Genomic DNA, 13,236 nt, shown 5'->3' with positions numbered 1-13,236 from the left:
TTAGCTAAAAAGAAGTATAAGAACCAAAAAGTAAATCAAAATGGTTTGCTTGCGGTTAAACTGGATTAGCCGGGATTCATGATCAGCCGAACTCTATATGGGACACAATAAACCTCAAGGGTTATGGTAATGTCATAATCAAATTGACAAAATAGAAAATTAAAATTGCTAATTTGGACAACCATGGAATTGATCAATCTAGCCCCTTCAAGTGTAGAAGCTGTTCATGTACAAGCTTTGTCTACTGCTGCACATGCACAAAGGGCAAAGTCCCACAAAATATGCAAAGGGGTACTATCGATATGTTTTATTTGTAACTCATGCAATTTTTTATATGAAGTTGATTACAATCAATGCTGTGTACAATATAACCATCAACTCTAATAATTCAACATCTGATCCAGAAAGTACTTAATACATTTTGTCTTCAAATCCTGAAGTAAGTCCTAGTAGATCGCATGCACGCTGCTCACACTCTAACTTGCCCCACCTTGCATCAACTCGCTCACAGGGGAAAACCGGTTTGCTAAGGCTGTATCAATAACCCCACATTTTAGCACTCAAAAGAATACAGTTTGTCAAAATGTAAAAATTATCAGGTTTCTCAAAGGGCCACAGATCAAATAGCATCTCAAATTACGGAACCGGGACAGTTGAGCTGGTGCCTGGTGTCAGCCAGACTACCTTTCAAACACTGCGGTGACTAAATCCAATCTTAGCAGTGCAAATAAACTCTAGTATCTGGTCAGAAAAAACTAATAGCATTGTGTGGAGATTTCTGCAGAACTTACCTTCTGTTAACTGTATTATGCACGTGACAAAGCCATTGGGAGAATTCAGCATGTGATCCAGCATGTACAGGATTTGATCTGCCAAACATGCAGCAAAGATGCATCTATTGGTTCAAAATTATACGGAAGAAGCATTTGGAGATCGTACGGTAAAGCATTTGAATGTCACATTTAATCATTTGATAGCAAAGGACCTATAACGTAGTTGAGAATTATGGAAAAATAGAGAACAATCATGATGAGCAAAGTTGAAATGAAGATGAAATTGTGCACCTGAGAATTTCTTGAAAGTGATCTGCGCATTCCTTGCAGGGGTACATTCGTGATAATATTGACATCTGCATAATAAATGCACACAAAATGAGTTGCTCCGATTGCATAATCCAATTCTTCCACATTGTGTATATCAGTTTCACACCTAACAATATATTATCACAGTGGCTTCTTGAAAGACAAAGTCCAACATAGAAAAAAGAAAACATGCCCAAAAAATGAATTATTTTAGAATAAAATAATGAGGTTGCAAAAAGTTATGAAGAAAAAACATTTTCCTTTCTGGATAATCCTACATTAAGTTCTGATGAGACTCCATCCGAAAGAAATAAGGATTTAAAAAGGGCGGGAATATTGTCAGTCCTTTTTACCTTGCACTCCACATTGTGAGTGCATAAAAATCATAAGATAATCAGTTTGGAGTGCCAGAGGTTAATTGAGGAGTGCTAATGAGCTAATGGTGTTACCCTTTAAGAAAAAATGATTTGCAATCATATTTCCGCAGGAGTAGGATTGTGAAACTCTTCTTAGCTCTTCAGAAATGAACAAAGAACAACTAATGAATTAGATTTATGGTCCATTGCTATATAATAACTTAATGGAAACCCAAATGAAGCACCAAGTCATGGCATCATTTTCGTTGTGGTACATAGACTAGTTAAAAGAAGAGAAGAGAGAGAGAGAGAGAGAGAGAGAGAGAGAGAGAGAAGCATATACCAATTCTTTTACATCCTTCTTCTGTTGCCTTGTTGGTTTATCTGGATACTGAAACAAATAAAAGTTATTAAATAATTCAATCTACATGAAATGGTTAATAATTACATGCGCATATATGTCATTTTGTTGTGATCAAGAGCAGAAGGTGCAGTATACATAAGTAATTTTCTTGCAAATGTCTATTTTTAAGCTGGTAGTCTGCAGTAGTTATCTTTAGGATAATTGAAAAACTAGAAGATATTTTTGTAAAGCAAGGGGAATGAACCAAGGGACTAGTTAGTTTATAGTATACCAACTTTACTTTCAATTTTGTTCTGGATTCGTTAACAACATTATTGCACACTGCAAATATTACTAACACTCACTACTTTGTTTACCTGAGCAGCAAGAGTGTGAAGAAAAGTCCAAGTGGCTCTTCCAAGCTCTTCTTTAGTCAAAGGACTAGCCGAATTTCCCTGAATATAAGGAATTGATTCATCATTATCGACAAAGCAATTGCCTGTTGAAATTCTAAATAAGTTTTTGACAGAATAAAATGGCTTGAAAATGCCATGGAAGCTAACTATGGCTACTGGTGCCTACAGGAACTCAACCTGCATACATTTTGTAAAGTGAAAGATATGGCATTTAGTATACAACTCTACCCGTATCAGCCAATAAGCCGATCCTATGTTGCCGCAAACACAATATCTCAGCCGACCCTACATTTACACACAAAACCCACCAAACAAATGCTTCCAACAAAAAAAACATATTTCAATGGGATTCACTCCACGTGAATTAGAGAAAAATCCACATGCACTAACACATAAAAATCAGCTCTAGACTCTTTCAGGACTTCTATCAAACAGTTACCGAGTTACCCATCTCTCTAAGACAGAAGACAAACAAGGAGATCCAACAAAGGCTGCAACTTTAGATTTAAAACACTGCAAACGAGTGAGTGTAACGATCATCAATGAGAAAGAGTACCTTTTTCTCGTTGATGAGATCGGTGGGCTGGGGATGGGTGGAGACATTTTCTGACGAACGTACTTTGGAGGAGGAAGAGACAGAGAAAAGGCGTGTTTGGGTTGTGGGAGAGGAGTGGTGAGGTTGGCCTATGAGATTAGAAAGTTGGGCTTGAATTGAATTTGAGACTTTCGCAACAGTTTGAAACAGTGCCTGCAATGGATGCTCCGACATTTTCAGAGACAGCGAGACGCGAAGGAGATATGTAGCGGGAAAAATACGGCTTGTTTGGTGTATGAATTCTAATATGGACTATTTGCTTAAGTACTAGTAAGTAATTAGTCACGATTCAAGAGCCCACTTTAGGAAAAAAAAAAAAAATTAAGTGATTTTAGAACTCTTGGGCACTATTTTCTTACGAGCCGACTTTTAAGGGCAATTTCCACCTATAGGTTAGAAAAATCGTTGTAGAATAGTGTATTAGGTGGTTAGGTAACTTGTTAAGTGCAATTTTTTTTTTTTTTTTTGTAGCAGAACTTGTTACATGCATTCGAATGGCGCCTCTATCTATTTTATGTCTCTTGTTTCCGACCCCAACTAACATACATCACATTCACATAATCAACGACCACGTTGGGGAACCAATGGGTCATCATCATATCTTCCACATATCCATGCCATGTTCAGTACGCAATCCAACACAATGGCGTATGGGAGGACAGTGTAGTGACACCCCAACATTCCACATAAATATTAGCCTCACGTGAGTCTACAGCGCGTATGGAACGCATCCCCAGTCAAAGATTAGACTCGCCCACAAATGAAGGATCCAATTTCACCACTTCTGTGGAAGGAAGTGGCTTTAGTTTCTTCCAAGAAGCAAAATAGAAGAGAGGGTTCATTGATCCAATCCAACACGTCTATTGTGAAAATCATGCCACACCCAATTTGGCAAATCCTTCAAAACAGGTACTTTCTCTGAACAAAATCACCTGCAGAAACTTCTTTGATTGTTTTTGTTATGGGTTTTGATGGAGCTAGCAGTCTACGGTTACAGCTTAGCATCATGAAACAATAACCAGATCTAAATTTCAGGCATAACCCAGTTCATTGAATCCATTAGGCTGCTTGGTATTGGAGTTCATATATTTTTCCCTCTGCTGTCTGTGGATGGCTGAAGAGGGAATAGTCAGTGATGATACAAAGAACACAGCCGCAAAACCAAACCCAAAGTTGACACTTTTGCCTCTTATAGCTCTAATTTTCTATGAGGTTTCTGGGGGCCCTTTTGGTGTAGAGGATTCAGTCAGGGCTGGGGGTGGCCCTCTTTTGTCTTTGCTTGGTTTCTTGGTGTTTCCCTTGTTTTGGAGCATCCCAGAAGCTTTAGTGACAGCTGAGCTTGCCACAAGCTTCCCTGAAAATGGTGGATATGTGCTCTGGATATCAGCAGCTTTTGGGCCTTTCTGGGGTTTCCAAGAGGGCTTTTGGAAATGGTTTAGTGGGGTTATGGACAACGCTCTTTACCCTGTCCTATTCCTGGATTACTTGAAGCATTCATTTCCCATCTTCAACCGGTTGATAGCTCGAATTCCAGCTCTTTTGGGAATAACATTCTCATTGACATACTTGAACTACCGTGGACTACACATTGTCGGGTTCTCTGCTGTTTCCCTTGCGATTTTCTCACTTTGCCCGTTTCTTGTAATGGCGATTCTTTCGATTCCCAGAATAAGGGTGAAGCAGTGGCTAGTTGTGGACTTTAAGAAGGTGGATTGGAGGGGATACTTCAATAGTATGTTTTGGAATCTGAACTATTGGGATAAGGCAAGTACCCTTGCAGGGGAGGTTGAAAATCCAAGTAAGACATTTCCAAAGGCTCTTCTCGGGGCTGTAGTTGTGGTGGTTTCTTCATATTTGATCCCACTTCTTGCTGGAACAGGAGCTTTAAACTCTGCCTCTAGTGACTGGACTGATGGGTACTTTGCAGAAGTTGGGATGTTAATAGGTGGCTTTTGGCTTAAGTGGTGGATTCAAGCAGCTGCTGCAATGTCTAACATGGGGTTGTTTGAAGCAGAAATGAGCAGTGATGCCTTTCAACTTCTTGGGATGAGTGAGATGGGAATGCTTCCGGCTATATTTGCTTCAAGGTTTGTAACTTGTATGCTTAATCTCCCTCAGCAACCTCAAGGAATTTAACCTTTGATGCATATTTCATATATAAACTTAATTAAGTGACAGATTATTTATAATTTATATCCCAAGGTTCGATAGGGGATCCTTTCTTCAAAGAAAAGGACCTTTTGCTTCCAAATTGAGTTGGATGCTATCTGACCTTAGGTGCAGTGTTGATGAGCACTTACCTGATTGTTTGTTTAATTCCATCTTGTAGGTCAAAGTATGGAACACCTACTGTTAGCATTTTGTGCTCTGCTACCGGAGTTATCTTCTTGTCGTGGATGAGTTTTCAGGAGATCTTGGAATTTCTTAATTTCTTATATGCTATAGGAATGCTTCTTGAATTTGCAGCTTTTATAAAATTGAGAGTAAAGAAGCCAGACCTTCATCGACCTTACAAAGTCCCCTTCCAAACATTTGGGGCAACAATGCTTTGCCTGCCTCCTGCATTGTTGCTTGTTCTTGTTATGTGCTTGGCTTCTCTAAGGACTTTCTTTGTAAGTGGTTGTGTAATCATTGCTGGGGTTTTGTTGTACCCTCTTTTAGTTCATGCAAAGGATAGGAAGTGGGCACATTTTGATGCAGAACAACCTGCTGAGCCTCCCCTTAACTGTCCGGCTGGCCATTCATCGGCTTTGCAGTTGCATCCAGAAGATGCAGATGAGGCTTCAGTTGGCCTTCTCACAGACTTGTCACCTGATACAGAACAAGAACCCTCCAAATTGAGGTCAGAAGAAGTCTTGAAATTAGAGTAGCCAGTCTTTTTCATACCAACTTTCACTGGTTTGCAAAGCTATAAACGAATGTATAATTCTTTACCATATAAGTTGTAATTCTAATACTATGTGTTTGAAGCTGTAATTCTTTTTGTTATGTGTTTGAAGTTATTTTGATGTTTTGGTGTTTGTATGAAGTTAGTTTGTTCAAGATGAAAACTGGGTTTGAAAACTGTACATGCTTTCAGAGTTTCGATTGCATTGAAAAGGTTATAAAGTTCTTTATGTACAATAATCACCAAATGCAGAACCCAGATGATCCGCTTTGTTGGCATCTCAACTCTTTCTCTATCCATAGCAAGCCCTAAACCCAATGTCCTCGAAATGAAGTCAATGAACCACGGTAACAATTCTAGGCTCCTACTTTATCTATCCATGGCAAGCTGCTCACCAGCTGCTTGTTTTGCACACAAGCGAATATTTGTTTGAATTTGGCTCGTTTGGGAATGCATCTCTAGGAAGCGCTTCAAACAAAGCACGTTTATTATAAAAATTTGAAATCCAAGTGCTTCTTGAAGAAGTACATGCCAAATGCTTCTCCAAAAAGCATTTCTATGACCCAAAAGCACTTCAAAATTATTCTGCTGCCAAATACTGTAAAAAGCACTTTTGGTTGTAAAAAAAGGGCCTCTTCCAGAAGCCCTCCTAAGCAAGATCCCAAGTATAGTGTAGCAAGTTGGTAGGTTACGAACCAAATGATGAGGCCATTTGACGTATGAATGAATGAGATTTTAACCTCCAACTTTATATCACGTACAATTACAATATGTACCTCAATAAGATTTTGCATTTTATGTGATGATATATAGATTCCGAGGTAAAGTATACCTAGAGCTATAAAAAAAAAAAAAAGTAGTATTAATTTCTGCTTCCCCTCTCTTTAAAAACAAAAAGAAAGATCAAAGCCAAATATCTGCCCTTAAAAATATGAAACAGGTTTTTTTATTTTTCCTATCTCTTCACTAGAGGGGAGGTGAAGGAAGGAAAAACAAAAGACAGTTACATAAGAGCGCAAACAAACGGGCCTTAAACAAGTCTTTCACATCTCGCAAACTCAGAAAAACGCACGTGTAGCTTTTACAGAAGAAGGTTCGGAAAGCACACAAAGCCCTTCATCTTAATCCTTGTTTGGTTAACAGAAGTAGCTTCAAGCATTGGCCTCGTTTCACTCAGGTGCGTGTCTCTTTGTACTTTCGTTCTCTGGTCAATTCGCTTTTTGGGTTTTGATTTCTTACCACAATCTCAAATGGGTTTCTGCAAATTGTTGCTGAAATCTATCACATTTGCTCTGTTTTTGTTTCTGCTACTCTTTCTCTTTTATTTTTGAATGTCGTAAAGACATTGTAATCTTGTGTTTTTCTGAACTCATGATATAGTTAATGTTCGAGATGACATTTATATTATTTGAGCAAAATTTGTACATGGGTCTTGTTCATTTTGATTAAGAAATTTAGGAATTTGTTTTTTATGCCATTTTGGTGAATATACAGATGAATATATTGCCTGGAAATAAGGGTTTTAGGTTTTGAGTTGAAGATCCTGCATTCTGTCATCTGGGTTCTGCTGGAGAATTCGAGGTTTCAATGTGGATCTGATTTTGGTGAATTATAAGACAAGAAGTGGAGGGAAAAAAGATGTTGCCCAATCAAAGCTATTCTCGTATTGACACTTCAGAGCTAAAATTTACAATTGTTCAAAAAATTGGGCATCAGAGAGCTGAGAAATACTTTGATCTGACCAGAAGATTGTTTGGTTTGAAGATTAGCAAGTGTGACTTCAACAAATTCTGCATTCGGACTATTGGGAGGGAAAATGTCCATCTTCATAACAAGCTTATTAGGTCAATTATCAAGAATGCTTGCCTTGCAAGAACTCCACCACTGACAGGTATTAGGAAAACGGGAGGTGCCCTCAATGCTAAAGTTGTAATTGGCTATCAGAAGAGTTGTGCTCAACCGCTTTACGGGGATACATTTCCTCAATGCCCTCGCAAGGGCCGGTCTGCTGTTAATCGAGATCGTAAGTTTCGGGATCGTCCAAGTCCTTTGGGGCCAAATGGAAAGCCCCAAAATATTGCATATGAGGAATTGATTTCCAAAGCACATGAGCAGCAAAGTCCTACTGAGTTGCTTTCTCTTGACAGCAGGCCTCCCATTGAAGTTGCCTCTGAGGATGGAGAAGAAGTTGAACAGGTTGCAGGGAGCCCAGCTATTCAAAGTAGAAGCCCAGTAACAGCTCCCTTTGGTATATCCATGCATTTGGTTGGATCACGTAAAGCTTTTCCTAATGTATCAGTGTGTGGTGGTACATACCACCGTGAAACCTGTCAAAACTGTGGTGAGCTACCTGATACAAAATCGTTAAGAAGTCATTTGGAGCGTAAGTTGGAGATGGAGGGTATTGGTGTTTCTGTAGACTGTGTTAACCTCTTGAACAATGGGTTAGATACTTTCCTGAAGAGATTACTGGAACCTTGTATTCGATTAGCTGGGACAAGGCATGGGGATGAGCACTTAAAACAACTAAACAGTCTGTATATATGTGGTTCAAATGGGACATTGCGTGGGGGACATATGCAAAGAGAAACAAAATCTACTTATGCATCCATGTTAGATTTTTGTGCAGCAGTGGAGTTAAATCCGCAAATACTTGGCGAAAATTGGCCCATACAGCTTGAGAAGATTGTCGTACGTGCTTCTGAAGAGTGAAAAAAAAAACCTTTTATACGCACATTCAGCAGTTGATGAGATCAAGGGACGTGAAACTTACACCCTCAATTATTCATAGTTCAGTTTTTTGATCATTTGACCTCACATGGATTTGTAGGCTTTGCCTCTTCAAGGTTTTAAGCATTGACATAAGAAAAATTTGTGGATTCTGTGGGAAGTTTGGGTAAAGCTCATTAGGTTGCATAGGCTTGATAGTCATTCTTAAGAGGGCATGTTAATACAGTAATATGTTAACGTTTTCATACAAGACCTCACTGTTTGAAGGTTTGGACACTACTTTCAATTAATTTTATTTTGTTCTCTATTTTCGCATATTCAACGTTCATAATTGCACAGTGACTTCAGTTATCAATTAGACAGTTACAAATCTTTAGAAAGTTTGAACTTCAAATGGATTTTACTTTTCTTGCTCACCCTATTTTAACTGGACTATTCATTCTTCTCAATTGATGAAACTTGTCAGTGCAGTGTGGAGAAGGAAAGAGAAGGTGGGTAAGTTGGTTCCGCTCAGCTTTGTCGGCTATATAATTTCAAAGAAATTTCTTTTGATTAAATAGTTTTGAAGAGGTACTCTTAATTGGTTGTGAACAGTGGAAGGCGCACAGCCAGATCTGAAGCCTCAGCTCAATATCAAAGACCAGAAGGCATTGTTTGAAGAATGCTGACCTGACTACTAACATAGTTAGTGGTTAGAATGTTGTTATATTGCATAGGTAGGGTTTGTTCTGAGGCTTGCTTCACTGAGCCCAAGATGAGCTATGTTTTAAATATCAGATTGTATTACTGAATTTTTTGTTGATTGACGATTGACAAAATCCAATTCATTATAGAATTCTGTTTTTGTTCAATTGCCTCCCTGGTTTGAATCTACACATCCAAAAGCAAATCTGCTGACAAAGCCTTACAAGTTAACCAGGTTAAATGGAAAACTATCTCCCTCAACAGGGAAGAAGAAGAAGTCGAATTGCTTGCGTTAGATGTGTAGAATTTTCAGTGAACCAAGCACAAAGACAAGTTTCTTCTAGAACTGGAGAAAAAGAGCTTATAATATAGAACTTGGTTTTCAAGTTCCACAAGCATTTGTTTCCAAGAAAATAGATTTTTAAGTGATACTCTCTTGGTTTGTCTTCAACAACATCAATCGACCCACTACTTTACAAAACCCTGAAAAGTTTGCTAACAAGATAATACGGGAATAGAGATATGCTAGTGTTAGTCGTTCAGTGAATTATCAGTACCCTCAAAGGTTAGTCTGATAGCAATACGGGAATATAGATATGCTAGTGTTAGTCGTTCAGTGAATTATCAGTACCCTCAAAGGTTAGTCTGATAGCAATATGCTATTTTCAATCACTTATGCGCACATGATTAATTGATAAACTGTTGATTGACGTGAACACCACAATACAATCTATATGGATCAATAGTAAACAATCAATAGTGTTCGATCTCCCAACTGAATAAATAAATAGACAATATCAACCAATTTTGGTCGGTAACTTTGTGGGAGTTTTTTCTGTTTACCACAGGGGAGCCAGGGAGGGAAAGGAAAGAAAAACAAAGGACAGTTAAAAAAAAAAAGCGCAAACAAACGGGCCCTAACCAAAGTCTCCACATCTCAATTCTCAAACTCAGTAAAGCGCACTTGTGTGTTTTCATCTGAAAAGTACACAAAGGCAAAGCCTTCTTCTTCCTAATCCTTGTTTGGCATGTCCTTGTTATAACAGAAACAGCTTCTAACCAAAGCAGAGAAAGCACAATCACCAAATAACAATTGGGAAATAAAAAACACACTCAAACTCAAAGGGCAATCCAACTGTGACCTCGTTCGAGCCAGGTTCGTGTCTCTCTCTCTCTCTCTTTCTTCGTTCTTTGGTCAACGCGCTTTTTGGGTTTTTATTTCATGCCAAAATCTGAATTGGGTTTCTGTCAAATCTGTAAATTGTTACTGAAATCTATCAAATTTGTCCAATTTTTTTTTTTTCGGCTACTCTTTCTCGTTAATTTTCCAAATTTAGAAAGATATTTTGATATTTATGTTTCTTTGAACTCTTGGTTTAGTCAATGTTTGGTTCCCAGTGATATTTATCTTTGTAATAGAAGTAATTTGAGCAGAATTTTAGTACCCATGTTCAATTTGATTAAGAAAATTTGGGAATTTGCTTCTGATGCTTTGGTGAACATGCAGGTCAAAACATTGTCTGAAAATTAGGGTTTTAGGTTTTGGATTGAAGATCATGTATTCTGTCATCTGGGTTTTGCTGGAGAATTCAAGGTTTCAATGAGGATCTGGGTTTGGTGAGTTTTAGCAAGTGAAGGGGAAGAAATGGTGCCCAATCAAAGCTATACTCGTATCGACACTCTAGAGCTGAAAGGTCTGATTATCCAAAGGATTGGGCATCAGAGAGCTGAGAAATACTTTGATCTGATCAGGAGATTGTTTAGTTCAAAGATTAGCAAGTGTGAATTCGACAAGTTTTGCAATCGGACTATTGGGAGGGAAAATGTCCATCTTCATAACCGACTTATCAAATCAATTATCAAGAATGCCTGCCTTGCAAAAGTTCCACCCTTGACAGGTCTTAAGAAAGGGGGAAGTACCCTGAATGTTAAAGTGGCGAATGGCTATCAGAAGAATGGTTTTCAATCAGTTAATGCGGATGCATTTCCTCAATCTCCTCGCAAGGGCAGGTCTCCAGTTAATCGGGAACGCAAGTTCCGGGACCGCCCAAGCCCTTTGGGGCCAAATGGAAAGCCCCAAAATTTGGCATCTGAGGAGTTCATTTCTAAAGCACAGGAGCAGCAAAGCGCTAGTGAATTGCTTTCTCTTGGAAGCAGACCTCCTGTTGAAGTTGCCTCTGTAGAAGATGGAGAAGAGGTCGAACAGGACGCAGGAAGCCCATCTATTCAAAGTAGAAGCCCAGTAACAGCTCCTCTAGGTATAAATTTGGGTGGATCACGTAAAGCTCTTCCTAATGTATCATTGTGTAGTACTTACCACCCTGAGACCTGTCAAAACTGTGGCGAGCTACCTGATACAAGATCATTAAGAAGTCGTTTGGAGCGGAAGTTGGACTTGGAGGGCGTTAGTGTCTCTGTAGACTGTGTTAACCTCTTGAATAATGGATTAGATGCTTACCTAAAGAGATTAATAGAACCTTGTATTCAGCTAGCTGGGACAAGGCATGGCAATGAGCACTTAAAACAACTAAGTGGCTCATACCCGTACAAAGATGGTTTGAATGGGATGTCACTTCTGAGAAATATGCAAAGAGAAAGAAAACCTACTTATGTGACTGTATCGGATTTTTCTACCTCAGTTGAGCTAAATCCCCAGATACTCGGTGCAGATTGGGCCATACAGCGTGAGAAGATTGTCTTGCGTGCTTCTGAAGAGTGAAATAAATCATTGCACACATTCAGCGGTTGATGAGATGACGAGACATGAAATTGCACCATCAGTTATTCATAGTTCAGTGTTTTGGATCAATTCTTTAACCTTACACGGATTTTTAGTCTCTGCCTGGTACGGAGTTTTGAAGCATTGCGATAGGGAATAAGTTGTAGATTATGTGAGAAGTTTTGGGTAAAGTTCATTAGGTTGCATTTGGATATAGGCTTGATAATTGTTTTGGAGGGGGCATGTCAATACCAAAACATGTAAACAATTTATACAAGACATCACCAGTGTTTGAACATTGTTCTTCAATGAATATCTGTTTTTGTTCCCATTTTTCTTATTACCAAGCTATGGGAAAACGTCTTATTCACAATTCAAATTATTGCAGTTAGACAGTTGCATATTATTTAATTTACTTTTCCTGCTTGCCTTATTTTACTTTTAGTGTTACATTCCTCTCAGCTAATGAAACCTATTAGTGCTGTGTTATGAAATTTGTCTTATTTTTCCTGGGCCTGTAATTGAAATAGCAGGTCACACAAAATAATTTTGGCAGGATTTCTCCTCTTCCCTCACTCGGAGCACTGATACTTAACTGACATAATGGTGTGTGCAGTCCTTGACGTGATCAATGCCAGGCTTATGTGAGCAAAGTTCTTGAGAAGGCATCTCTTTGATTGAGGGGTCGCTTCCATTTTCTTTTAGTGAAGAAATGTATATCCAAAGGCGGTTGCAAGCCTGCTGTAAATTATAACAGGTGAGCTTCTGACTACAATAGCAAGCATATAAATTGTTCAAAGTAAGCTACAGCATCACTTTGAGCTCACAATTCACTGCCTTAAATATAAAACATGTATCTGTGTGTGTGTGTGTTGCTTCAAAACCACGCTTCCCAACTCACTTTATGGAACCTTTCCTTTCTTAGGAATGAATATCTGCTATGTACGATGATTAACTGATGTGTGAAATATCTTTTGTTTATTTGTATGTTAATCTTCCCCACCGGTGAAGAGCAGCTGTCTGAACTATGTACGTAATGAAGTTAGCAGTTGACAATAAAATACAATGTTCTGTGTAATTCCACTTTCGAATCGGCAATATAACTGTATAGAGGCCGTCAAAATCAAGAACAATGAGTGAGGATCAGTTCAAGTTTGAAGAAAGCCTTAAATGCAAAGTTTGTGGTGTTTCCTACATGGACCTCGCCAGTTGATTGATGGAGCTGACAAAGAGAAGGTGGGTGGCTTGGTCTGCTCAGCTATACAATTTGGAAGAAATTTTTTGAGCGTCTGCAATATGAACGTTGTTGTTTTACTTTTTTTTGAGATTCTTATCTAGACACCCTGTAATACTTCTCTTGTATGTAATTCCTTGGTTTAATAAAAGTCATATCCACTAACTCAAAGAATCAATGACGTTCTGAT

General features: G+C 38.6%; 4 protein-coding genes across 15 annotated transcripts; 3 read left to right on the top strand and 1 right to left on the bottom strand.

Annotated features, from left to right (window-relative positions):
* Window positions 1-157: 157 nt before the first annotated feature.
* Window positions 158-3,145, bottom strand: LOC117637786 (FAD-linked sulfhydryl oxidase ERV1). Its single transcript, XM_034372804.1, has 6 exons — window positions 2,754-3,145; window positions 2,159-2,236; window positions 1,782-1,829; window positions 1,065-1,129; window positions 792-869; window positions 158-532 (listed from the first exon to the last, which is right to left on the bottom strand). The coding sequence occupies exons 1-6, from the start codon at window positions 2,964-2,966 to the stop codon at window positions 412-414; spliced, it is 603 nt and encodes a 200-aa protein (XP_034228695.1). The 5' UTR covers window positions 2,967-3,145; the 3' UTR covers window positions 158-411.
* Window positions 3,146-3,530: 385 nt separating this feature from the next.
* On the top strand, window positions 3,531-5,804 carry LOC117638145 (probable polyamine transporter At3g19553). Its single transcript, XM_034373252.1, has 3 exons — window positions 3,531-3,701; window positions 3,828-4,879; window positions 5,122-5,804. The coding sequence occupies exons 2-3, from the start codon at window positions 3,903-3,905 to the stop codon at window positions 5,660-5,662; spliced, it is 1,518 nt and encodes a 505-aa protein (XP_034229143.1). The 5' UTR covers window positions 3,531-3,701; window positions 3,828-3,902; the 3' UTR covers window positions 5,663-5,804.
* An 822-nt stretch (window positions 5,805-6,626) lies between these two features.
* LOC117612232 lies at window positions 6,627-9,260 on the top strand. Of its 9 annotated transcripts, none has more exons than XR_004583325.1 (4): window positions 6,627-6,856; window positions 7,174-8,676; window positions 8,881-8,900; window positions 9,004-9,244. XR_004583325.1 is itself a non-coding variant. In XM_034340999.1 (2 exons), exon 2 carries the CDS (start codon window positions 7,318-7,320, stop codon window positions 8,389-8,391), a length of 1,074 nt encoding a protein of 357 aa, XP_034196890.1. In that variant the 5' UTR covers window positions 6,627-6,856; window positions 7,174-7,317; the 3' UTR covers window positions 8,392-9,244. The 9 variants fall into 9 exon arrangements, 1 of the variants encoding a protein (XP_034196890.1); XR_004583326.1 differs by having other exon boundaries at window positions 8,881-8,904; XR_004583328.1 differs by having other exon boundaries at window positions 8,876-8,900.
* A 759-nt stretch (window positions 9,261-10,019) lies between these two features.
* Window positions 10,020-13,224, top strand: LOC117638866. Of its 4 annotated transcripts, none has more exons than XR_004587330.1 (4): window positions 10,190-10,249; window positions 10,601-11,938; window positions 12,429-12,569; window positions 12,829-13,224. XR_004587330.1 is itself a non-coding variant. In XM_034374021.1 (2 exons), the coding sequence occupies exon 2, from the start codon at window positions 10,739-10,741 to the stop codon at window positions 11,810-11,812; it is 1,074 nt and encodes a 357-aa protein (XP_034229912.1). In that variant the 5' UTR covers window positions 10,020-10,249; window positions 10,601-10,738; the 3' UTR covers window positions 11,813-12,145. The 4 variants fall into 4 exon arrangements, 1 of the variants encoding a protein (XP_034229912.1); XR_004587331.1 differs by having other exon boundaries at window positions 12,824-13,224; XR_004587332.1 differs by lacking the exons at window positions 12,429-12,569; window positions 12,829-13,224 and adding an exon at window positions 12,346-12,364.
* Window positions 13,225-13,236: the final 12 nt, after the last annotated feature.

Source organism: Prunus dulcis, chromosome 8, assembly GCF_902201215.1.
Source record: "Prunus dulcis chromosome 8, ALMONDv2, whole genome shotgun sequence".
NCBI classification, from domain to species: domain Eukaryota; kingdom Viridiplantae; phylum Streptophyta; class Magnoliopsida; order Rosales; family Rosaceae; genus Prunus; species Prunus dulcis.
Note: the sequence above shows the minus strand (reverse complement) of the source record. Positions and strands in the feature narration are given on the sequence as shown.

Coding starts and splice junctions, on each gene's coding strand:
- LOC117637786 (XM_034372804.1), bottom strand. CDS start 2,966: ATGTCGGAGCATCCATTGCAGGCACTGTTTCAAACTGTTGCGAAAGTC. Junction 870..1,064: donor CACTTTCAAGAAATTCTCAG/GTGCACAATTTC, acceptor CATGTTTGGCAG/ATCAAATCCTGTACATGCTG. Junction 533..791: donor CATAATACAGTTAACAGAAG/GTAAGTTCTGCA, acceptor TTATTGATACAG/CCTTAGCAAACCGGTTTTCC.
- LOC117638145 (XM_034373252.1), top strand. CDS start 3,903: ATGGCTGAAGAGGGAATAGTCAGTGATGATACAAAGAACACAGCCGCA. Junction 4,880..5,121: donor CCGGCTATATTTGCTTCAAG/GTTTGTAACTTG, acceptor TCCATCTTGTAG/GTCAAAGTATGGAACACCTA.
- LOC117612232 (XM_034340999.1), top strand. CDS start 7,318: ATGTTGCCCAATCAAAGCTATTCTCGTATTGACACTTCAGAGCTAAAA.
- LOC117638866 (XM_034374021.1), top strand. CDS start 10,739: ATGGTGCCCAATCAAAGCTATACTCGTATCGACACTCTAGAGCTGAAA.